The sequence below is a fragment of the Neolamprologus brichardi genome, chromosome 10, assembly GCF_056152115.1.
Source record: "Neolamprologus brichardi isolate AB-2024 chromosome 10, ASM5615211v1, whole genome shotgun sequence".
In the NCBI taxonomy this organism is placed as follows: domain Eukaryota; kingdom Metazoa; phylum Chordata; class Actinopteri; order Cichliformes; family Cichlidae; genus Neolamprologus; species Neolamprologus brichardi.
Genome location: NC_142113.1, coordinates 1,260,095 through 1,285,331, shown reverse-complemented (window position 1 = coordinate 1,285,331; position 25,237 = coordinate 1,260,095). Strand labels below are relative to the sequence as shown.

Here is a 25,237-nt window from a genome sequence, read left to right as displayed (position 1 = left end):
AGAACACAAACAAATGTGGGCGCACAGCAAAACCATTTATATACTGCTTCACTTACAGAATCATTAAGCATTTTTAGACTTTACCTCCCAGCTCCCCATTCTGCTGCTCCTTTACACCCAGTCGCCTCTGAACTAGTTCACCTTCAGCCCCACGCTTTGCCATCTCATTCACCTGGAAGACGTCCTGCTGAGACAAGAGACGGCGCTTGACCGCAGCGTCACGCATGCTGATCTGCTCGCCAGATCTGAAAGCGCTACTGGTCCCAAACAAACACAGAGTCGCTTTCAATAACACGGAGAACCCCCGAATATTTTCCACTCTCAAGCACGTCTCCATACACACTTGCACATGAGGTAAACAGCTGCTGTTTCTGCTACTCCTGCATCCTGCAGAGCGCCAGTAACCCAGTCAGGCCTGTGCACGACCTAATAAGTACTTTAATTAGTGCTGATACTGGGAGCGCATGCAAATCCTGTTTGTTTTTCTGTGCGGACAACTTTTGAGAAGTTTCTCCCAGTAATCAAAAAACTGTTCCCATCTTCAATATGTTTAAATAATAGATTTAACGGTGTAAGACGGTGTTATGCTTCATGCTTCCTCCCTTCGTTTGTTCACAGGAGATCCACGCAGCATGTAAGTGTGTCACTACAGAGCCTCGTGTCTCTCAGGAATCCGTGAGCATCAAGACGGGGACTCTGACACTGAGGTGTGCAGCTCACCATCTGCTGGAATTGCCAGTTCCTCTTGCAGACACACACACACTCTCAGAGCTTAATCCCTCTCTCTGTGCCCTCGCTGTGCACCTCTGGCTGTTTAAAATCTGCAAAAATAAAATTGCACAGCACGTGCATCCCAGATGAATGTGAAGTACTTCAGTTCAGTGCTTGCTGAAGGTTCAAGGACATGAACACAAATGTATGTTCAGCATGTTTCAATGAAAACACCTCACACTGGCAGCTGTGAATAGTTTGCAGGCTGTTTTGTGCTACTGAGATGTTGCACACCAAAAAATGATGTTCTTCTTATACATAAAGAACTGCACATAGACTCAGTGGCAAATTGCAAACCTTCAGGACATGTGCTCACTCAGTGTTACAACAAGTCATTTGCTCGTTTGCACATGAAAACAGAGCTTTGTCCAAAACCATGCATCATATCCTGTGAACAATCCCGACGATAGAAATCGGTGCCAAACCGGTCTGTTTGTGCAAAACGTGAACTTCTGCTGCCACAGATGTGTGCTTTATTCTGCAGAACAGCTATTTTGTTCAGGAGTTAAACTGCAAACTGTGCGTCACAGCCAGCACGCAGTGAACAGTTTCATAACGACACTTCTGCTTATGTGAGGCTCAGCAGCGCAGCTCCAGCGCCTGATTGCGCAATCGCTTCTACCAAAACAACTCAGACCTGTTGAGTAACTGCGAGGCACAATGAGAAATTCAAGACAGAGCGCACACACTTCCAGATGAGAAATCCAATACGGCGTAATCGATTCACACTTTTGTTAAACACAAACGAGAGCTGCACACTGGAGACAGGTTATGAGCTGAGTGCACAACAAAAACAAAGGCCTTAAATGTGACACCAACGTCTGTTCTAGAAATGCAGGATGCACACAGCAAACTCACCGTTCAGCTGGAGTCTCGCTGCAAGGAGCTCTGAGCTTTAAAAAACGAACCCTGTGGTGGAGCCCCGGTTCAATGTAGGGCAAGAGCACGCGGCCCCACGAATTGCATCATAACTCGAGTGCAGGGTGTGGTGATGAAGGGGGCCAGTGAGGGATAGAGCAGTGATGCTGGGTTTCTTGGGGGGGCTCACAGAAGAAAGACACACAAACACAGAAAGAGGGAGAGATTTCATCTTTTGCCTGGTCACACCTCCAGAGAGGCAGTCTAATTAAAACTCTATAAATAAGTGGATCACTTTCCTGGAGCGCACTTCTAACACGTCTCAGTCCTCTGCAGGTTTCACATGGAGGCTGCATGAACGGCATCAAATTAGAAAAAAACAACTCCAAAACTAAACGTTGCAGTTTTCAGGTCATAAGTAGAGCCCTCAGCTGTCTGCTGTTTGACTTCCTGTCTCGTCTCATTTGCCAGAGTTAAAAAAAGAAGTTGTCCAGCGGCTCGATCTCTCCCACAGGTGGAAGGTGTTTCTGCGAGGGCTCGGACAGTCCGGCTTTACGGTCTCCTGGGATCTTGTTAAGAAAGCGGGATGATGGGAAGATTCCAGAGCAGGTGTCATTTACCAGCTGACCGCACGACATGTGAAGTACAGCCTCTGCTCAGCATCTGCCTGCACGTGGTAGCTCTGAAATCAGTTCAGTTCATGTCAGAGGTCGTTTAGTTCATATTTTCAAAAAAGCACGAAAACATTATAAAAGTTTCAAATGAAAAGTTTTTCCACAGAAATAAAAAAGATTTTATTTGTACATGTAGACCTCCGATCAAACATATGTGTGTGTTCTTTATTTGTCTTTGAGTTTAAATCACAATCTTCTGTTTTAAAAAGGTCTGATGGGAAATATCAACCTGTGATATTTTGCTCCTTAGCGCTCATCAACGAGCCAGATTAAAGGCTTATAGTTACACAATCCTTCGTAACACAACGCTGTCACGTCTCAGCTTGCAGTCTGATTTCAGTGATGTGGGCAAGCGGACGGGATGTAATCTGATTACTCTCAGATCATGTACAGCTGCTTGTAACAGAAACGAGCTGTTTTGTCCAATAGGGGGCAGTGTTACCTTGAAGTTTAAAAACCTCGCTGGGCTTATTAGTCCCAGGATTATGTCTGTATTCGCTGTGCAGCAGTTAATGTCACTTAGAAAGTTTGATTAGCTCTCCGTGGGAAAGCAGAGACATGTTTGTTTGTTAAACGACATTTGAACCTGTTAAACCTCCAGCATTAAAAAAGCTGATACCTGGAGATGCAGCAGGATGATGCAGGAGCTCTTCAGGAGTGATGGAGAGAAGCAGGAAAGCATGCGGGTGCTAAAACAGGGCGAAAAAATTTGCACTTGTTTCACAGTTTATGGCACCTGTTGGTATAACAGGTCCTGGTGTGTAGTGAAGTGGATGCGATCAGGAGAAGACTTTCCAGTGTTGTAAGCAACTAGAGAGAGAAGAAGGAGCTCTGTGAGCAGCTGCTGGAGGACGAGAGAAGATAACGGCACTGAAGGCAGAAAAAGAGCTCGTTATATTAAACCTTAGCAGCTAAACTAGACTTTTATATACACACTGTTCATGGGCTGTAGTCTCACAAACTGGAATAACGCCGTGCACGTCACTCCTCTGTGGAACATTTCAAAATAAGTTACGGCACCGCTATGATGACATCGTTGATGATTGACTGTGTTACAGGTTACAGCAACAGATGAAGCAAAGAGAAAACTCTGGAAGGAGGAATATGAAAAAAGCGGCGCTTTGGTCTCAGAAACATTAATAAGAGACATGGTGAGCAGCACAAGTGTGTCCTTTTATGACTTCAGCCAAAAGACATCGGGACAAACGCTGTTTCTCAGCCGAACGCATCATTCAATCAGAGCTCCCTGACCTGCTGTCCATCTACACCAAGCGGTGCAAGTCCAAAGCTAGGAAGGTTATGATGGACCTCTCCCATCCCAACAATGGACTCTTCTCACTGTTGGGAAGGTCTGGGAAGCGCTTCCGCTCCCTTAAGGCCAAAACAGAGAATGAGGAGGAGCTTCTTCCCCCAGGCTATTCAGGCCCTGAACCAGGTGTAGGACTGGACTCTCCCACACATCACATCACCACACGCACCACCACACATTTCCTATAATTTATAATCTTGATAATCTCTTTCTGCTATTTGCACATTTTTACTGTAAATTTCTAAGTTAATTTGTAAATTTTGTAGTAACCTGTAAATACTGTAAAACTTTTTTTCTGTCATTTAATGGCCGGGCATTGTACAGCTACAAGCATTTCACCCCCATGTCATACTGTGTATGGTTGTGTGTGTGTCAAATAAAATTTGAATTTGAATTTGTTTCATCTTCAGGCCTGGTCACGACCCTGCGACCAGCTGCCACTGTTAACGTCGCAGATTTCATTGATGTCAAAAGCAAATCACTGGTGTTGATTTCATGTCCTGATTGGAGGCAGAGAATCAGCAGCTGAGGCACAACAATGAACATCTGCCTGCTGAGGCGACGTCTGGGTCTCCAAGTATACTTGTAACGATTTAACACCACATTTTGCCTCCAATGGCTGGGAGTGTAAAAGCTGAAAGAATTTCCAGCTGAATCAGGAACAGTCACGCTCTGCTCCTCTTTCAGCTGAATTATCTCAGGGGGAAAGGTCAGAAACTGAAGGTCATTTTTGTTTCAAATTGATAGCTGTAGCAAAGATTTTCTGTGTCCTGCACCACAAGCTGGAGGAGATAGTCTTACATAGTAAGGATGAAGAAACACTGAAGCTTCATCATCTTTCGGATGTCATGTCTGCTACGAGTCTTTTTGCTGTCAGAGACGAGTTGATTGGAAAGTCAGTCAGAGACTTAAATATGAATAAAGTTTGCCGACTGCGCTCAAACGTTTCATCTTTTGTCTGCAGGATCTAAGAAAGGAGCAACGAGAGTTATAGGAGCAGCTGGATACCCGACAGGAAAACGAACCTCTGCAAGCAACGTGATCATTTATGCTGGTTTAAAGAAAAGTCTCAGTTGCTCAGTGACACCTTTAACCAGTAACTGACATGAACTGAAACTACTCGCAGCACGCTCCAGTCTGTGATGAGCAAATCTCAGTTTCTATATTACACTGACTTTTCTCCCATCTGTCCGTTCTTCACTTTCACAGAGCTGCACTGCAAATCCAAGAGGAGTCCAGGAGAAACACAAACTGTGGTAAACACAGCACAGCATCATTGTTTAGCATCTTTATGGGAAATATATTTAAAAGCAGCTTCACCGCGAGCTCTTCCTCACCGTCCACTCTTTGGGAAGTGCTTCCCTGTGGTTGAGTGAGTCCACTTTAATGACTGTTTGGAAACAGAGGGCTTTACAGTCCTTAGTTTTGCAATAAAACTCACATTTTAACACTAATGAATTAACATTTCATGCCTGGGACTATTTCATAACGAGACATTCCTGAGCAACCATAACACGTGTCGCCACAAGCTGCTGATTTTGTGCGTTTGTCTTTGCACAGATGCCACAAATAAGATACAACATCACAACATTCGGGCACAAAATGAAAAGACAAAGATGAGGTACTTAACCGCACATCACACTAAAACAGGTCCCTTGTGCTCTGCTGAGTATTATGTGTTTGTGCTTAGTTGGTGATGTAACTGTGTCAAGGTCGTGTGAGAAGGAGTAAAGTTAGGAGGCTTCCTCCTCCGCCTCCGACCTGCAGGAATCCGACTGTACAGCACAGCGTCCATCCTGTTTGTCAACAACTAACTGAACTCATATGAGTCTCCACCTAGTGCAGTAGCATTAACATCAGCAGTAACGGGGTCTCTCATCTGTGGCTCTGTGCAGCGCTGTGTCGTTGCTTTCAAGTTAAATAAAAGAGTAAATAATTGGAAAACTTAGACTTTGAAGGTTTCATTTATTTATTTTGTAGAAGTATGTTGAACCTGAGCCTGAACGCAGCACTGAGATCCTGATCGAGGAGGCTCCCCGGCTGAGTTTTCTCTATTACATGATGTTTGAAGGATTTTTAAACGGCACTTTCATACTTTGTAACTTTGTCTGTAATTTTTTTGTTTCCTTTCATTTTGTTAATCAGTTCGATTTTCAATTCAATTCAGTTTTATTTATATGGCACCACATCACAAAACTGTTTCCTCCAGGCGATTTATATTGTAATGTAAAGACCCTACGATGATACGGCGAACACAGAAAACAGAAAAACCCAACAATAAGATGACCCTCGAGTGTTACTCCAAACACTGAAAACTACTGGATTCCACTTGGCGACAACAGGAAGGAAATTTATTTGATGCAAAGGATGTTGAAGATGGAGCTGCCAGGCAGGCAGAAAGAGGAAGACCACAGAGAAAGCTCATGGATGAGGTGGAGGAGGACATGCAGAGGGTGGGGGTAAGACGGTTGGAGGGATAGGGTGAGATAGAGGCAAAGGATCTACTATGGTGGCCCATAATGGGAGCAACTATAAAAAGAAGAAGAGCCCTCTCCTTAATAACATCCTAACTCTCAACCATTCAAACCATGTTAGGAAACTCTTCCATATTTATATTGTCATGTATTTGTTCCATGCTAGCTTTCACAACACTGATTTGAACTAACGAGGATAATAACTAACAAAGCTTTAGACTGAAGCATTTATATCTGCCTCAGCTGAAATAAGATGTTATTTCCAGTGTTGGGAAGGTTACTTTTAAATTGTATTCCATTACAGATTACAGATTACATGCCCCAAAATGTATTCTGTAACGTATTCTGTTACGTTACTCAATGAGAGTAACGTATTCTGAATACTTTGGATTACTTAATATATTATCATGCTGTTTACAACTACATGAATGTACTATTGCTGTGATTTATTACTGTTACTGAAGGTCCGTGGCTCTGAACCGTAGTAAAGGGACCTCTGGCTAATACGGTGGGTTCTGTGTCGGCTTGTAGCTGAAAACTAGCTTTACTTTGTTGTCTGGGTCAACTTTGCTAGCAGAGACAGAGAGAGGCGTTGAAAGGCTGCTCCAACAGAACTTATTGTTTCAGAGGAAAACACGAACACGGTGTACAGTCGAGTCTTAATAGCTTACTTACAGCTGGGCTCGTCAGGCTCTCTTCTTGGCTGCAGTGGTTATTATTATATTTACATGCTTCCAGCTCCCGTTTCTGCTCGATGACAGCTCGTACTTTTCCTTTTTCTCCCTCCCTCGCTCACAGACACATAACGTGTATGGCAGTCCATTCTCCCTGCAGCACGGACTACACTGCCCATGATGCTACATTCTTTAGAGCTATACCTGTAGCATTCTGCCTGTTAGCTTAGCACAACAACAACAAAAGGCGCTCTCTCACCCAGGAAACACGCAGAGAGAGAGAGCGTCACCCTGTAACCATGGCAACCGTAACGCTGCCTGGAACAACAGAACGTAGCTGTCAAACAAAACCCAAACAGTCCTGACCCGCCACAATATGAAACAGGGAAGTACCGCCGTGTAATCCATTTATTTCAACAAAGTAACTGTATTCTAAATACCACCTTTTTAAACGGTAACTGTAACGGAATACAGTTACTCATATTTTGTATTTTAAATACGTAACGGCGGTACATGTATTCCGTTACTCCCCAACACTGGTTATTTCTGAGGAACACATGAGAACATTTGGTGATTTCAGTCTTTAATAAAATATCAAATATTTACAAAGTATTATCTGTGACACACCCTTCAGTTGGGTATGTTTCATGGTGTGCTTCCTCCCTCATCTGTGTGGCGTCATTGAATCAAAGACCTGTGCAAACTATCACACAATGTTTTTGGTGATGACATAACAAATTGGATTTTTGCACATTAAGCTCCTCCTCCTGTACATCCATCGACATCTGTATACCTCACTTGTCTTCACTTACTTATTTTTGTACTTATTTATTTATCTTTCGTTATTTTTATCTTTATTTATCTTGTTCCTTCAACCTAACTTGGCGTTTGTGTTTGGACAGCAGAGGAAGAATTTCATTGCACAGAGAAATTCTATTTCTTCTGTACACATGACGATAAACACTTTTACACACATTTACAAACACATCTTTGAATCTTGAACCATTTGAACTGTCATATTATTTCTTATATGGATCATCTTTGGGTGTCTCAGACATTATTAACATCATCATGGGTAAAAATCATATCCGTTGTGCTAAATCGAGGAACTCGAAGCCTTCTTTGTTTTATTAATGATTTAAAGTTATTTTTTTCTTTGCTTAAAAAGACTAAGAGCAAATATGCCAAAAATATTTATCAGGGTCTCCTGCTATTCTAAATTTTGACTTATCTTATTTTTTCATTGCTCTCCTTTAAAATTGAAATGCCTGCCATATGAATCTTTTCTGTTTTGTTTTTAAATTGTATTTTTTTCTATTATTCATAATTCCTCTCATTCTATATGTCTTGTACTTTTGTACTGTTCGCTGTCATTTGTATTATTGTCACTGTTATCCTCTTTGAGCGTTTGTATTTTCAATTGCTCAATAAATTAAAAAAACAAAACAAAAACAAAAACCTGTGCAAACGAAACCGCTTCCTGTTGGCTCAACGACGTCAGCGGATGTGTTTCTGAAGAACATGCCGGAGTATGTTTTTTTTAAAATTGGTTTTCGTGATTTTTTCGGTTATTGATTAAAGAAGCAGCACAAGTTTACTTCAGACTAGATAAGAAATACCTGGGGAAATGTTTGGTTACGGTAGTTAAAATAAATTTTTTTAATAAAAATTACTAATAAATGAAATATAACAAAGAGATTGAATAGGTACAGAGTATAGTTTAAACGAGATTACGATGGATAAAGCTGGTACATTTCATGCAAATTCGGAGCATCGTTCACAAAGACGAAACAGCTGTTGTGTGACGTCATCACCAAGCGACGGGAAGTGAGGCAGAAGACGCTTCTTCTTGCCGAGCAGTAGGTATGAAATGTGACCGGTGTGATTCTGCTGTTTCCTCCTTTCTTCTGCCGTCTGTTCGTGTCACTCTGAAGTCCTGCTTTTCAAACGTGTTTGTAACCAGGAGTTAGCGAGTGTAGCACGTGAACAGCACGTGAACCAGTGAGACAGAAAAACCCACTTTGAAGCAAAGTTCCCGAATTACAGCGCAAAATGGAAATTTGAATATGGACATTTTTTATGTTAAGATGGGAAGACTTATTTATTCAGAGACCTCCTCTGGAGCGGTTACAGTGTATTTCCTGTTTGTGTGTGTGTGTGTGTGTGTGTGTGTGTGTGTAGCCCTAACCTGTTTCTGATTTTTCCAGGTTTAAAGTATGGACTTGTCATATGGCCCGTTGGTCTTGGGTGTAGCAGCTGGCCTCGGCTGTGGGCTCCTTCTTGGTTGGCGCCTCGGGGCCCGCTTTGGTGCAACATCCAAAAGTCTGTTGAAAGGGAATGGCTCTGGAGAAGCAAGTGTGATGGGAGAAGGAGGCGAGTTCAAAATGATTCTGGTGGTCAGGAACGACCTAAAGATGGGCAAAGGGAAAGTTGCTGCCCAGTGTTCCCATGCTGCTGTGTCGGCTTACAAGCAGGTCCAACGCAGGAACCCTGAGCTGCTCAGACAGTGGGAATACTGCGGCCAGCCCAAAGTGGTGGTGAAGGCGCCTGACGAGGACACCCTGATTGATCTGCTAGGCCGCGCCAAGGAAGTGGGACTTCCCGTTAGTTTGATCCAGGATGCAGGAAGGACACAGATCGCACCAGGCTCACGCACCGTGCTGGGCATTGGCCCGGGCCTGGCCGATCTGATCGACAGTGTCACTGGAGACTTGAAGCTCTACTAGAGATCCAGCTTTCAGCTGAGCTACCAGGAGTTTTATTACAGGGCTTAGCTCAGTAATGACACATTTGTACTTTTACTGTGATAGCTCAGTGACTCAGAGCAGTTCTTCACATCAACGGGACGCTCAGACATGATGATTTAATAACCTTTGTCCAAGTTATGTACTGCTAATGAGAAGATTGATTTGTAGGCACTCATACTGTGATGTTGCCCTGAAGCAGCAGAGCAGCTTAAATGAATGTAACATCACAAATGTGCTGACACTCAATGGCATTTATTTTTTTCTATAAAATAATGTTTTGGGGTTTTTTAAATTTGTGTGGTCGCAAATGATTTTTTACACGTGTAACTAGAAAACTAATTCATGGGGTGCTGCTGATAAAAGCCACAGTTACACAGCAGAGGTGGAGGTTTTACAGAACAGCAGTTCAGCAAATCACCAGCTTATTTTTGTCTACACGTCAGTCATCATGAGCCGGTCAAATTCTCTAGAAGGTAAAGAAAGATGCACTGACTGGAAAGGAGATGATGTCACGCTATTAGTGTTCGTAACGCTGCCGTATTAAAATCTGCTTCGTGAAGCCGTTTCAGTGTGAAACACTTGAAATGTGAGTTTAGAAAAGTGCCAAATAAATAAAGACAATTGGATAGATTCATGTAACTGAATTTAAGGCTACAGATCAGAGCCACGAGTTTAAATACAACCAATGTTTCACTGTTGTACTACGTATTTTAAAATTCCAGCCCTGATAACGTTTTGCGTCTGCCTGCCCACTTTTATGAAACACAGTAACATCTGCTGCCACATTATTAGGGAGTCTAACGTAAGTGCAGTCATCTCGTCTGAGCACCACGACTCTTTGCTTGACCTCATGTTTTCCGGGTTGGGAAAAGACATTCACATCATTGTTTTAATCATAATGTTTCTACACTGTAAAAAATGAAGGCGACACTTTATCATCGCACTAAATCGAGGTCAGTTAAATGCAGAGCTCCACAAAATCCCCTTCAGCAGCCTACTTGTGCACGTTTCTGACTGAACTGCTGGACACACTCATTGCGTGACATCCTGACATAGCGTGGGATGACCTCACGGCCCAGTGCATCTGGCGTTCACCTGATAACAGGTCCTCCACTTTACAGATGACTGCAGGTTCACACCTGTAACAGACAAAGTCTGGAGATTTCATGGTGAACGGTTATGCCAGCAGCAATAATATCCAACATGGCAGAAGGTCATTGATGGTCTGGAGAGGTTTATCCTTGGATGGCCAAACAGACCAGACTTGCTGGCCAGCGGTACCCCGACTGCTGTTGGCTACAGGCACGTACCTCTCAGACCGCCTGCCAGACCTTTAGATGGTGCAGTGGGATCCTGCTGGTATGGACAAAGCTCGGCCTTGTGGCCAGAGCGCTCCTCTGACATGAATCCAATTAAAACCTGTGGAACAGCTATTTGTGCATCTGATGACAGCATAGGATTCAAATTGAATGTTATTAATCGGGAGCTGATTTGTAATTTAAGCGGTCCCTTAGTATTTTTTAAGCAGTGCCAGTTTTAGTGTATAATAGCTGTAATGACTTGTATAGAGCTTTATTTTACTATAGCACCCCCTAGAGGCAAAACATGACAATATATTCGTGGCTGGGTGGAATATTGAACATTTATAGCAGTACAAACCGAGCACGCACACAAGCGCTTGTTAGCCACAGAAAACGAAATGTCTCAAAACAAACAAGAACATTCAGGGTCGTCCAGTAACGTGTGCCGACTCTGTTCCTTCTTCAACAAAGGTTTAGTCCTGCACCTGCATCAAGTTTGGGACGTCAGATTACTGTTGTAGTAGAGACAAATATATATATGTCACTCTGTTCTCAGCCCCATCAGAACTGTGAGAGTTTGTTGCAGCACATGCACGACACGGTCACACTTTTCTTGACAAACAAGAAGCCTTTATTTTATTTTTTAAGTGGAAAACAAAACCGCTGTTTCATTCATTATGATCCTGATTATGCACAATCAAGTATCTTAAGTGCACAATTTTAATCTAAGGTAATTGAGATAAGAATATAAGTTCAAAGGAGTTAATGATTGATTTCCTGTATACACACACAAGCCTTAAAAAAAACCTTCACAATCCCACAAGTGTTGTGATATTGTTTCTGATTTAGAGGAGTTCAACTTAATAACATTCGATCTAATCAAACAGGAGAATAAAGTTTGAAAAATCTCTCCTGCAGAAACAAACCACAGCAGAAAGGGAGGGGGGGGGGGGGGGGGGTGTTAGTCGAGCACAAACGGGTCTGCAGCCCCTCCTAAGCTGGAATCGTCCCACATTAAAGCCGTGTGTAAAGCACATAGACGCGTCATCTGGAAGTAAATGTTTTCTGCATAGGCTTTGCTGGAAAGAACCAAACTTTCCTGGAAATTGTACGTAAAATACTCTTCTGGGATTTTCTTCATCAAACCAGCCCTGAAGTTTGAGTTTGGGGCATTAATGGGACGACGTAGTGTTTCAGGATTGTGGGGACGGAAGCAGCGGCCATGTGTCTGAATATACAATAATTAAATGCATTTTACAGTCTGAAAGAAGAAGCTGCTCACGCACATCAAAAGGAAGAGGTTCTACATTAATTTCTTCTCACTACAGAGTGCAAACCAGATGCTTCACAACAGACCTTTGTGTGTTTGTGTGGTTTTCTTTTTCTTTTGGAGAAGACCAGCTCTTCCCACAAACCAACCCTCCCATTGTACATAAACCATTTCCCATTCAAATAAAATAAACATAAGAAAAATTAATGTAGTCAATACGGAATGTGAGGAAATTAAATCTTTGTGATTCAAACCTTTCGTTTGACAACAGAAATAAAACTGAGTCCTTCATGGCAGTTTAAGGGGGTAAAGAAAAGTTTAAAAAACAAGAGAAAGATGAAGACGAGTTTGTTGCTGTTCTCCTCTCCCTGCTGAAGGCAGAGCGAGAGGGCAATGGTGTGGTGAAGGACTGTTGGGGATGGATGGATGGAAGCTCCACCCTGTAAGTGGAGATAAGGAGCCGGGGTCTTTACATGCCGTAGCCGAAGCCTGGCTGAGCTGCTGGTTGACCGTATCCTGCGGGCGCCTGGTAGCCGTAGCCATACGCTTGCTGAGGGGCCACAGGGACGCTTGGGCCTGCTGTCAGCATCAGCTGGGGGGTTCCTGCGAGCCGACAGAGGAAACAGTTCACACATTTGTTTTGGTTTTCTGATTTAAAAGCTTAGACTGGAAGTTGGTTTGTTTTTATGTCATCAGACGTATAATAAGAAGTTAAAGACAGGTTTTCAGGACCTTTCATGACTTAAAGAATTCACGGTGATTAAACTGAGTGACTACAGAAGACCCTGGAAGCACAAAGTGAAAGATGAGAAAGCAAAGCGTTCCTGGATACTGATCACGATAAGTGGACGTTGATGTTACCGTAGACGATGGGTTGCGTCTCTGTTGCCTGCTCCTCCTCTTTCCTTAGAGACTCTGAGGTTTCAAGTTTATCTACCTGCAAACAGAATACATGAATACATTTAGCGAAACGCTGAAACCCTTAAAAATGAAGCTTACATGGTTCAAGGTTAGGAAAAAAAACTCTGGGTCAACACACGATCTCTAAGCAACAATAACAGACTCTTGCAGCAGATGCGAGCCCTCAGAGCGCCGAGCTCAACGATACGTGTCAATGTGGGATCACATGACCCCACAGAGGCAACTGAGAACTTCCAACTGCAATAAAAACGTTAATAAAGCGCCATATTTTGCACGATTTTAAAAATACAACCATTTATGACATCCTCAGTTACGTTTAGTAGCAAAAGCAGTCGCCCTTTATTTCTTAATAGTCAACTAACGAAACGTGTGAATGATCAGTAACGGCTTCTGCAGTCGGAAACAGCAGTTGTTGTTTTAACATCTGTTTTGGGCATAAATGCTGAGACTACGGTTGCTATGATGGTCCAATGTTTGCCTGCTTCTGCCTCACAGAGGTTCCTGTCAACCAGCAACATACATGAATACAGGTGAGAGCAGGAGGAACCTTTTTGAGCAGTGAGTCAGGTAACTGCTAGCAGCAATATGCAGAATGGACTTCTAAGGTGAAAGGGGAAAGCAGCAGCAGCTGGATGCATGTTGTTTTTAAAACAGTAATAAAGGCTCAGCAGTTTGCTTCCACACCCCGTGTGCACATTCAGTTTGTCCATGCAGTGTAACAAACAGCAGCCCTTTAATTAAATGCAGTGAGACAAAGCTGCTGAGTGTCCCATGCTGTATGTGTCACGCTGCTGCAGCAGTAAGACGCAGCTTAGAGGCGGAGCCAGGTTACTTCAGGTGCTTCCTATCGTTCAAAGCCTTGTGCATGAAGCCGGGCAAACCAACAGCCTGCAGGTATGTATGAGCAAGACTTTGTTTTTGGTTAACACACATGCATCAAGTCCCAAGCATCAGGATGCAACAGTGTTACACAGCTGGAGGTAAATGCACTTTAGATATGCAGTATATCATTTTTTATAATTGTTGATGCGCCCAACTTCACAGGAACGCTTCAAATCACTGCGTCGACGCCACTGAACAACATACTGAATAATAAAACTTACATGCTACGGTTATACCAAGTTTAAGCATTTTGTATTACATCCTATAGGAATAGTTGCCCAACAATTACAAAACCAGTTTGACCGACTGATCAGTTTCTGAGTGAGTGAGCATTACAGCTGAAACATGCACACTCCAGGCTGCAGTCTCCTACACTGAATGCTGATCAAACACAGAGCTTTAAACTTTCACCTGTTCCTTAACTGCATCGACCTGAAAGAGAAGAGGAGCAGCACAGGAGATGAACGTTTAAAACAAACTGGCAGAGGCGGCTGGAGATGCAAAGTAATCAGACAAAATTGTGCAAGTTTTATTTCACTGAGGATTCCTCGTGTGCCAACGTGATCTTTTGAGCGACCATCTAACAGGAAACCCGAGAAGAGCCGACTCACCTTGCTGAGGTACTCCCTCATGACCTGAATGAAGTACGGCATAGAAAAGTCCATGATGTTGTTCCTCCAGGAGGTCTCCAGCACCACGTCAGGTCGTAGCAGATCGTAGCAAGTGAACAGGCAGGCGGCGAAACACTCCTTCTTGTTCTCCTGCAGGAACCAGGACAGCAGCTCCTCTGCCAGCTCTGTGTCTTTGGATTCTGAAGCATACTGCATGGCATCCTGCAGAGCGAGAGGCAGCACAGAGGGTCAGGACCAGTGCAGCACACCTGCTTACCTTAACCCGAGCACTCAAACGGACGGGGCACCTTATAAAGCTTGTCCTTCTTGCAGAGCTCCACGCTCTGTTTCCAGCGGTTGTTGCCCTTAAACAGGTAGGCAGCGATTCTCCTGAACTCAATCAGCTCGTGCTTCTCCAAGCGCTGGGCCAGCGAGATGTTGTCAAAGTTATCGTAGGCATCTATTGATGTTCTCAGTGCCTGGCAGGAGTACGCAGAAAAAAAGAGTGAGGTGGGTGTTTTTGAAATAACAGAACATTGAACTGAATCCACAGCTACTCACCTGATAGTCCTCCTCTGTGATGAAGAGGTTGTTAAGTGCTTCGTTGACCGATTTGTTGTTGTGGTTCTGTACTGACCGTAGGTACGGTTTGACCAGAGGCAGCTGTTTCACCTGTTAACATACGAGTGCGCTCAGTGCTCAGCCCAGTTTGACCCACAGAGGAAAGCAGCCTGATGCATGTGAATCATTATGACATGGAGCAACATGTACCTTGGTGAAGAAGTTGACGGCACGCGAGTGGTCCAGTCTGGGGGAAAGCACTATGAGCAAATCGTTCAGTAACAATGGTTTGAACTCCAGATAGAACTGGATGGCTTTGTAATACAGCTCCACGTTGGCCACCTACAGCAAAGAAGGAAAGAAATGATTTCATGCTTCTAAATCTGTTTAATAAAAACAAAACGCTGCATTAGGAGATAAACGTATCGTCTTCTGTTTTTTGCCGACTGCTGGAAAATTGTAATTAGCTTGACTCGTACCAGACCATCCAAGATTTTACTGCTTTACCCTTTAAGACCTACCATAGAACCAAGTCCGCCAGAGCTTATATTATATTTTTACATGCTGTGGAGCCATTTTTGGGAGCATTTCAAGTTGCTATACATCAATACAACCATTACAGCCCAGATTTTAATAATATGTCTGCATTAAGTGCATAGTAATTACATAAATTGCAAAAAAGTGCAATAAACTACAAAAAAATTGAAAATCGTTTTTGTTTTTTTAACATATATTTCTAGTTAGAGAAATTTAAGAGGCTTATCCCTCAAAACTGTAAATACAAAAAAGTTGCACAAAATAGTTTCCCACCACAGGAAATTTATTTTGAGTGTCTTCATAGTTTTATTTTTGAAATACACCAATTTTTATACACTGCAGGAAAAACGAAAATAAATATTATAATGCAAATTTGCAAAAAAGCAGCATATGCATCAAAATAAACTATTTCCAGCAGCAATATGAGTCCTAAGCATCCCAGAAACCACACAGAAAGTCATAAAGTCAAAGATAACTTTTAAAAACACCAGTATAGGCTCATGAGGCCCTGATGGTAAAAAACTACATTTCCGCGAAAATGACGTCACTTCTGGTTTCGGGCAGGTCATGGCGGACATGCAATAGTTCGTGCTGATGGACGTAGGAAGTGTTACAAACAGCTGATCGGATCGGCAAAGCGTGTTTCTGGAATATTATGTTTTTGTTGCTGCAAGTGCTTTTTATGCAGTTTTTGCAAAGTTATATGTGGAAGGAAACTGTGACCGAGGACAAGCTGATGGCATAAGATGTAAGTACAACTCCTCCGGTTTCATATGCAAAAAACATTATTGCGCTAGCTCACGTGGTTGCAGAGCTACCGGGATTTAAAAATAGTTACGCAAAACAGAGCGTGCTGCTCCGACCGGTTTTAAAGGGTTAATGTAAGACAAACGGTCACGTTGTGCATCCTTGTTGGGAAGAAAAACAAGTCGTGATTGTGATATCCAATTAAACGGTACCTTGGTGATGATGTCTTTGAACTGGCCCTCCTTCCAGGCATCTGTCGGGTGGTTCATCATGGTGATGATGGCGTTGTCGTACTCCTCGTATTTGTCATACAGGAAGACAAGTTCGGCCCACAGGTGAGCCTGCTCCGCTGCTCTCAGGACCTTTGGGATGTTAACTCTTGACCAGAAGAGCTCCAGATGCTCCCTCATCTTCTGGGGCTTGAACTTGGAATAGAGAATGGCCAGCTCTGTGAACATCCCCATGTGAGCGCGCTCCAGGCCCAGGGCGGCCTCCAGCATGGTAATCAACTCCTCAAAGTAACCACGGTCCTGAGAGAGAACAACAACGATGGGTCGTCAAATGTTTGCTCGTTTTTGGGCTGAACTACGAGAGCTGCACACCTCAAAATCAAACTTCTGGATTTATTTTAAGGACAATAAAGCTTCTCATCGATCTCTTACTTGGTAGTAGTTAATCAGCTCCTCCAGCTCATCGGCGTGCACGACGATATGGAGACCGCACATCTGCGCCAGTCTGAACTCCTGTCCGTCCACACAGGCGAAGCACACCTCTTTCCAGGTGCGGGTGCTGTTGGCCTTACGGGCGCCATCCACGGCAGCCTGGTACTCTCCGAGGTGCACCAGGGTCGAAGCCAGACGGCCAAAGTTGGAAACGTTGTTGTACAACAGTTTAGCGGCCTCATACATTTTCTCATCATAGCAGCGGTCACCAACCTGAAACAAATAAAGTACAATAAACACGTTATTTCATCGATGACCCGTCGGCTCGTCAGAGGCAAAGCTGCGTGAGAGTGAGCTCAACCTGTTGAATGTGAGCATTATTGGGCCCGTTGATGAACTCCTCGAGTTCAGCAAGGCGATTGGTTTTGGCCAAAGCAAAGATCAGCTCGGTCTCCACGTAGGATTCGCGGGCCTTCTTACGAGCCATCTGCAGGAATTTGACCAAGTCCTCCCAGTTACCTGCAACACATTTACATTAACGAGGCTGTTGCTCTGTTTTCACAGTAATCCTTCGATATCTGCTGCACAAGCAAAGCTACTGCACAGGCTGCCATCTAAGACCCGATAACAGTCGATGTAATTGATTGATTAATTGCTTTCGATTAAAGTGGCACTAGCACACAACTTTAATTGAGTGAGATCGTTCTCCGTACCACTCGTATCAGCAGCCTGCACCACCTCCATGTATGCAGAGGGGTCATCAGCCTTGATGTAGGAATCAATGGCTTCCTTAACGAGGCCCTTCTGCAGCTGAGCCTTGGCCAGCTGGCTCCACACAGCGGGCTCATTGCAGCGCTCTGCAAACTCATAGGCTCGGTCCAAGTTGCCAATATGCTCTATCAGCACCTGTGTGGCAGGAGGCAGACAGGAAGTATTATCAAACCTTCTTCAGGTAATGCGATCATTTGTCCAAGTGTCGAGAAAATAAGAACAGACCTGCACAGCAGAGGTGTTGACATCGAACTTCTTAAAGATGGCAAAGGCCTCCTCAAAGAGCTCATTGCTGATGGCAATGTTTGCAATGTCAGGGGCGTCATAGTTATCTAGCCTGCTGATATATTCCATCACTCGAGTACGGTCAGCCTTGATGGCCGTCAAGATCAACAGGTTCTGCAGATTTCTGTGGGAGAAAGAAAAAGAGGATCTCAGGTAGGGCTGGGCGATATGACCCAAAATTCATATCTCGATATTTTTTTAAAGCCATAAGTTAAGAACAAAAAGAGAGTTCTTAGTCACACTGTGTCCCAGATGTCACACAGGCATTTTTATTTACATACAGCATAATTTACATGAAGAAATTACTCAAAAATAAATGATCAGCATTTATTAAATAATAATGCTCCGTAAATAAAAGAAAACAATGTTGTTTTTGTGCATAACAAAAAGCTCATAATTGTGCAGTCAAAATGTAAACTAACACACGCTGAGCATAATAACAAAGACAGATTTCCCAGCTGCTCTGTTCCCAAGTTCGTGACTGACAGCCTTGAGTTTGAAATCCTCTTTATGGTCCTTATACACACACAATACGGTAATATTACCTTGAAGCACGGTACGTATCACTCCGCGAGGCTCCAGACTACGGTAGCCGTAATGCTCCGACAATCCATCAAGCGGTGTCGTACTAAAACATTTTTTTGACAGATTGCTGAGCGCCGTGTACCACATTAAATCGGTTCGCGGTCAGTAAGAACAACCAGAATTCATACATAAGGCGCGCTGTCAACTTTTGAGAAAATGAAGGGATTTTAGGCTGTGCAGCCCCTGTGGGCTGCATGTTGTTAGCGTGGTTAGCTCGTTAGCGTGGTTAGCTCGCTAACACGTTGACGCCGTCCAGCCCCACAACTCGCTAACGGAGATTTGCCGTGTCCATCTTGTCGCTGCCTGCAGGTGAAGCTATGGGGGAGGAGGGGGAGTTGTGTTCAGGGAAGGAGAGGCGAGGCCGAGTAACGTTGCGCAGAGACAAAAGTGGACGAAAGAGAGGCAAACTTGTGGCTCCACAACTATAATTATAACGTAACATAGACTATATTGATATAAAAGATATTGTCACATCTTATATCTCGTATGAAAATATATCGATATTTTTTTAAAACTCGATATATCGCCCAGCCCTAATCTCAGGATTTCTGTGCACTTTTAAAATAACAGTACAGCACTGGTAAGTACCTGTGTTCACTGAAGACTGAGTTATCCAACACAATCTTCTCCAGCAGCTCAATGAGCTCGTTGGGCAAGTCAGCAGTCATGAAAGCCTTGACTGTGACCGAAACCTCCTCTGGGTCCTGGGTTTCTGACAGTGCCGTCTGCACCACCTGACAGCACAAAGTAAGAAAGCTTAGAGAAGCAGTGCTGGCGGGCAGGGGGATTAAAAACCCACAAAACTTGTGTGCGTACCTGATCAATAAGTGGTCGCCTGAAGGGATTGGTCTCCAGCAGCACGCTGGCCCACAGATCAGGGTCTCTGCGTCGTACAAGGTAGCGAGACAAGCTTTTGAAGAGGGAGTTCTCATTGCAGACCTGACGGAAGAAAGACAGAATTACAGCGCTTTGTGCTGCAGTTAAGTTCACAACAACAGAACTGGATAGGCTGAAACTTGTGGCATCAAATCATCTTGCTCACATTGATCAGCTCCTGGTCACACTGTCCTCTCTCATAAGCTACACATGCCAAATGGGGGTCTCTCTTCTCACAGTACTTTCCCACCACGCGGCTGTCATAGTAAGGGTTTTCCCTCAGGAAGCGTTCAGGGTTGTTGTTGCTGTCAATGTAGATCTTGGCCAGAGCATTGTGGGTTGCTGGCTCTTCACAGCCTTCATGGATACGAGACTCGAGCCAGGGCAGGAGCAGCTTCAGCCTGTAAGGACAGCAGATGTCAGAACTACCCCTGGCTACGTTTACAGCTTTGACGCTTGGGTCAAATCTAGTTTCAGTAAGCTGTAAATGATGAGTAATACAATTATACAAATATAAATCATATATATGTATATTAGGGGTGCAACGATACTCGTATCGATATTGAACCGTTCGATACAGTGCTTTCGGTTCGGTACGCATATGTATCGAACAATACAGCAATAAATTTATTTTATCAACTTTTCTTCTGACGATGCTGTCTGTGTTGAGAGCTCAGTGGATCTGCGTTCGACTACTCCGCCTAGGCTGCACTGTCGAGCGCAGATCCACTGAGCGCAGTGACAGAAGCTAAGCTCTCGTTGCAACATGGCAAATTGAACCTCCCCCACCCTCATTCAGATCTGGCGTTTGGAACTATTTTGGTCTTCATGTGACGTATGACCCTGAAGGTAAGCGCCATGGACTAAAGTAAAACAGTATGTTGGATGTGCCAGCAATGCTCAATTACATGGGTGGGAACTAGTGCGTTAGCGCAGTTAGCTCGTTAGCGCAGTTAGCTCGTTAACGTTTTGACGCCGTCCAGCCCCACACACGGGGCGATCCGCGGTAGCTCGTTAACAGAGATTTGCCGTGTTGTGGCGTTAACGTCATTTCAGATTAACGCTGACAGCACTAGTGGGAACACAACGAATGTGACTGCACATTTACTCCGACATCATCCTCGTGCAAAGACAAGTGGAAGCAGACAAAAACAACAAGCACGCATGCTACAAACTTTACCCGAGTCATTTAGACAGCCGTTAGCACATGATTCTCCTTATGGGGACCTGATATGTTTAATATGCTGCTGAGAATATAGCCCAGAAGAAGCGTATAGTAGAGCTTTTATTTTGGAAAGAGACATTTCTCTGTAATAAACTCTCTTTTCCAAAGATGAGTGATTTCTCCATCAGATAGATTTATTTTTTTATTACTTTGTTGTTTCAGCAACATTAAATTTAAAAACTGTATGTTTGAGTTCAAATATATATTTATAATTTTAATAAATGACAAATTAAAAAAGCATGAACATTTTTTTTGTATCGAAAAAATATCGAACCGTGACACCAAAGTATCGAACCGAACCGTGAATTTTGTGTATCGTTGCACCCCTAATATATAAATTTTTATTTCAAATGATTAAAAAAAGTTTTTGGACAAAAGGGTTAGGGGGTTAGGGTTAGCTCCAAAAGAAGCCGTAAACACATCTGCATCACAGTTTCCCTCCTGATATTCACTTGTTTACGTCCATACAGCTCCCTGAATTACACTGAAGAATACGTGTCAGGTAAAAATTAATTATGTTTTAGAAAATAACATAAGTTGAATGTGTGCAGCACCTGTTCCTCTTTTCCACCTCAGCGACCAGTTCATCCGTGGAAAACTGTCCTCTGACAACCAGGATCAGACTCTTGATGACATCCTCAGAGCAGTCCACATCTAAGAGGCCACCAACCACCACAGGCAGACGGCTCGGGTTTACCTAAGCAAAGGTTTCACAATAAATCTCCTGGATCTGTGAATGAACGGTGCTCTGAAAACTAAATGTCTCTGTGTTGACTCTTACCTTCTGAACATAGATCTCAATGTATTTCTGCAGGTTGTTGCGGTACAGGTAGAGGACCAGGTCGTGGACAAAGTCGAAACGGTCACAGACGATGATGAGTGGGAGCTGGTCGGTTAGTTTGGCTTCCTGTGCATCACAGAGTAATGGGAAGAGAGTGTAGTCAGTGAATCTGTACACAGTCGAAAGTTTAGATTGGTTTGGTTTCTGCCCTCTATAATTATAATCACTAAAAGTGAAACTGTTATTTAAAAGTATCAGGACAGTTAAAAAACCACATCGAAACTAAATCAAGCGTCTTTGTTAGCTAGGGAGGCTAGCTGTGTTTCGCACTAAAGAACAATAAACTTCCTTCATACTAATAAGCAGAGATGCCAGTTCTCACTAAGCAGTACTGAAACACTGCTGCCATCCACAGGATTTAAAAAACAAAACTGGGATTGTGCATCTTGACACGACTATCCAACAACATGCTGCACTGGGAAAAAAGCTCCTTACAAGATTACACACAACACAAACTGTGTTTAAATGTGAAGTAAAGGAGCCTAACACGGTCACCGTTACCTGCACACACAGGAGCCAATGAATGACTACGACTATGTAAAGTTAATAGATCACTGGCTATACATAGATACACCCCAGTAGGTGTATGGACTGTGGTGTATAAACATATACGCCTCCATACAAATCCCAGTTTCAATCATGTGTCTGAAAATAATGGGAAAGGGGTGAAAGAAAAGCAGGGAATGAATCCTGCACTGTGGGGAGGAATAGATTTACCTGATACATGTCCTGCCATTCCAAAGAAAAGAGGAAAAGGACAAAAGATAATTGACTGCCATCAGCACTGCTGGGTGAACAATTTGCAACAAATACAGGTAAAGCTTGGCTTTTCTATCAAATATAAAGACAGACTAAGCACTGTAAGCAACGTCTGATTGTAAAATAGAGATTTCAGGAGAGTTTAAACTTTTGATCAACCCAACATTAAATTCATAAAACTACTGATGAAGTTCTGACAGCGTTACAGTTTACAAACAAGCACCAGTAGGAACCAACTGAGAAATAACGGGCGAGGGTCAAAGAATAACAAAAATTAAAAAAAGAGTCAAAGTCATAAAAGCTGCTTGTGTCAGTGTTCGATGGCTCCAGTCATCCCTGTCACTACCTTGAGGAAGTTCTTGACACGCTCAGGATCGTAGCAGTTGCTCTCTCTGCAGATCCTTTCCACCTCTTTGATCTGGCCCGTCTTGCAGGCAGCTTGGATGTATTTGAAGTGAACTTCAGGATCCTGACTGAAGTTTACAATAGAGCCCAGGAAATAGAACAAACCTGAGGGGAACACACAGTTACAATTAAGCTTCAAATGGGATCCATAGGGACATTCCTGACATTAAAATATTGTTCTTCCCCAATCAGTTTACCGCACCTTTCTGCTCTATTACTCCAGTCACTACAGATGAGCTGCACTAGTTCACCTCCAGAGCATCCTGCCTCTGTTCTGGCCTACGTATCTGACTGATAGCTGAGCAACATCTATCCGAGTACAGGGTTAGGAGGTGATAGCAACAGTAACGAAACAGAGACGAGCCAAATGCTTTTCCAGCAGCTCGTCTTATTACAGAAATATTTCAGTCAAACTGATGCAGTTCTATAAAACAAATCACGACTATTTCAATGACTTTTCAATACTTCCTCATTAACTGAACTGGGTTTTCCATCAGTTTCATTACAGCCCTTTTCTATTAGTACCTACTCAGGTCGACACGTCTTCCCTGATAATCGAGCACCATCTAAAATGCTTGTCCCTCATTACTGGGTTTCAAAAATGGCAATTTTGATTTTGGTGAAGGAGATTCTTTCATGACTCATTGTGTAATGCCACTGACTAGCCAAGCAGTGGCATGTAGTCTGCTGACGTCACACATTCAGATTGCTTGGAACCCCGGTCGAGTAGGTATTAAAGAAGTAGCAGGTACTACCATCTAATGGAAAACCCTAAAAACCATGTTGAGCAGTAGGTACAAGTGAGAAAGAGCTATTTGTATTGGCTGGATTATGGATTACTGATATAATAAAGAATAATCATAATAATAATAATGGATTGGATTTATATAGCGGTTTTCAAGGCACCCAAAGCGCTTTACAATGCCACTATTCATTCACTCTCACATTCACACACTGGTGGAGGCAGCTACAGTTGTAGCCACAGCTGCCCTGGGGCAGACTGACAGAAGCGAGGCTGCCATATCGCGCCATCAGCCCCTCTGGCCATCACCAGTAGGCGGTAGGGTAAAGTGTCTTGCCCAAGGACACAAGACCAGGTCAGAGAGCCCAGGAATTGAACCGGCGACCTTCCGGTTACAGATACGCTTCCCAACCCCCTGAGCCACGGTCGCCGCATCAGAATGTTAAGTATGAATTTTTATGTCTCACCTTCAAAGCTCTTGAAAGACTCAAAGAGTTCAGTGAGAGCCTGTGTGGTGAGCTGTTCATGGTACTTGGACGCCACCTGGACGCAGATCTGCAGGTTCTGGCGGATGTTCGCTGAGAGCATGGCCCTGAGGCACTCCAGAGAATCTTCCACTGACAATGAGCCAAAGTAGTTCACCAACCACTGGAGGTTGTGTGGGGAAAAAATGTTAATTCAGAGGCTGTACAATCTACAACAAGCAATGACACATTTGCCAGATGGGAAAACACTTTGACTGTGTAGGTAAGTGAAGCCTACCTCTGGGTTGAGCAGGTGTGTGTGCACCACAGCACGCTTGATGTCATACAGGTCAGTGTAGTGCTCTAGTGCTCTCTGCAGGAGTCCAGCTTTCTCACACAGCTGGGCAATGTGGGCACGATCATAGTTGGTGAACATCTGGTTGCCCAGGATTGCATCAGCAACCTACACCATGAGACGAATCATTAGAAAACAGTGATTCACGCTTAACAAATGGATTCATTTATTCAAGTGTGTGCATATTGGTCTACCTGTGGTGCATGCATGAGGTTCATCTCCAGCAGGCGAGTCTGGAGAGGTCCTTCTGAGGGTCTGTTGTTCTTCAGGGCATCCAGAAGGAATGATGTGCACTGCTGAATCAGGTTGTACTCCATAAACACGTCCACAATCTGGACAAAAACAGAACCACGGGTAAGAAATAAACCAAAAATTAGACTACACTTGTACAGCTGAGAAGTATTATCAAATATGGCAGCACTTATTTACTGTAGCTTTTACCTTTGATATAAACCCAACATTCTTGTCAGCAGTCTAATGTTCGGCACCACTTAAAGGATTAAATGTGAGGAATGCAGCCCACACAGTTCTCTAAAGCTTTTAGACAAGTTGCAAAGACAAGTGAAAGTTGTCTGAATACAGTAACTGTTTAAAAATAAAAGCCTGCCTGTGATGCAATGGTTTGTGTTCCTATCACCTGCTCTGTTGCACTTTAGGAACACGAGCTGTGTCAGCGGTTGACACTTGCAGCACGGAGGTTATGCACAGGCAGGAAGTAAAGGAAGAGGTGAATTTCCTTTATACCATGTGAAAGGCAAGATTTAGAAACATAAACGTGTGCTCAATAAACTTGTTCAGTGTTTTCCACCATTATAAACTAGTATATTATTACTTATTAGGGATGGACCGATCGATATTACATATCAGTATCGCTCCGATACTGACCTAAATTACTGGATCGGATATCGGAGAGAAATAAAAAATGTAATC

At 43.4% G+C, this 25,237-nt stretch overlaps 3 protein-coding genes across 7 annotated transcripts in view; 1 reads left to right on the top strand and 2 right to left on the bottom strand.

Moving 5' to 3' along the window:
• Positions 1-2,330, bottom strand: part of LOC102799116 (vacuole membrane protein 1-like) — a 49,838-nt gene extending 47,508 nt beyond the window's left edge. Inside the window, exons 1-2 of one of the 3 annotated variants that reach the window (XM_087847025.1) lie at positions 1,630-2,330; positions 85-184 (exon numbers count right to left, since the gene is read on the bottom strand). In XM_087847025.1, coding sequence (XP_087703151.1) covers positions 85-163 — 79 coding nt within the window. In that variant the 5' untranslated portion in view covers positions 164-184; positions 1,630-2,330. Of the gene's footprint in view, positions 1-84; positions 1,607-1,629 lie in introns of those variants that run through there. The other 2 variants (XM_087847026.1, XM_087847024.1) reach the window with 2 other exon arrangements.
• A 6,243-nt stretch (positions 2,331-8,573) lies between these two features.
• On the top strand, positions 8,574-9,783 carry ptrh2 (peptidyl-tRNA hydrolase 2). 2 transcript variants are annotated; one of them, XM_006788684.3, is made up of 2 exons: positions 8,574-8,623; positions 8,968-9,783. In XM_006788684.3, the coding sequence occupies exon 2, from the start codon at positions 8,977-8,979 to the stop codon at positions 9,484-9,486; it is 510 nt and encodes a 169-aa protein (XP_006788747.1). In that variant the 5' UTR covers positions 8,574-8,623; positions 8,968-8,976; the 3' UTR covers positions 9,487-9,783. The 2 variants fall into 2 exon arrangements, with proteins under 2 accessions (XP_006788747.1, XP_006788748.1); XM_006788685.3 differs by having other exon boundaries at positions 8,577-8,619.
• A 1,633-nt stretch (positions 9,784-11,416) lies between these two features.
• The window catches only part of cltca (clathrin, heavy chain a (Hc)), a 35,936-nt gene continuing 22,115 nt past the window's right edge, over positions 11,417-25,237 (bottom strand). The window contains exons 11-31 of one of the 2 annotated variants that reach the window (XM_087847022.1): positions 24,502-24,639; positions 24,251-24,415; positions 23,956-24,136; positions 22,688-22,851; positions 21,523-21,648; positions 21,296-21,438; positions 19,683-19,917; positions 19,457-19,579; positions 19,229-19,374; positions 17,996-18,179; positions 17,713-17,905; positions 17,361-17,518; positions 17,000-17,272; positions 16,550-16,867; positions 15,264-15,395; positions 15,054-15,164; positions 14,801-14,971; positions 14,493-14,714; positions 14,293-14,313; positions 12,940-13,015; positions 11,417-12,681 (exon numbers count right to left, since the gene is read on the bottom strand). In XM_087847022.1, coding sequence (XP_087703148.1) covers positions 12,548-12,681; positions 12,940-13,015; positions 14,293-14,313; positions 14,493-14,714; positions 14,801-14,971; positions 15,054-15,164; positions 15,264-15,395; positions 16,550-16,867; positions 17,000-17,272; positions 17,361-17,518; positions 17,713-17,905; positions 17,996-18,179; positions 19,229-19,374; positions 19,457-19,579; positions 19,683-19,917; positions 21,296-21,438; positions 21,523-21,648; positions 22,688-22,851; positions 23,956-24,136; positions 24,251-24,415; positions 24,502-24,639 — 3,414 coding nt within the window. In that variant the 3' untranslated portion in view covers positions 11,417-12,547. The remainder of the gene's footprint in view (positions 12,682-12,939; positions 13,016-14,292; positions 14,314-14,492; positions 14,715-14,800; positions 14,972-15,053; positions 15,165-15,263; positions 15,396-16,549; positions 16,868-16,999; positions 17,273-17,360; positions 17,519-17,712; positions 17,906-17,995; positions 18,180-19,228; positions 19,375-19,456; positions 19,580-19,682; positions 19,918-21,295; positions 21,439-21,522; positions 21,649-22,687; positions 22,852-23,955; positions 24,137-24,250; positions 24,416-24,501; positions 24,640-25,237) is intronic. The other variant, XM_087847023.1, reaches the window with a different exon arrangement.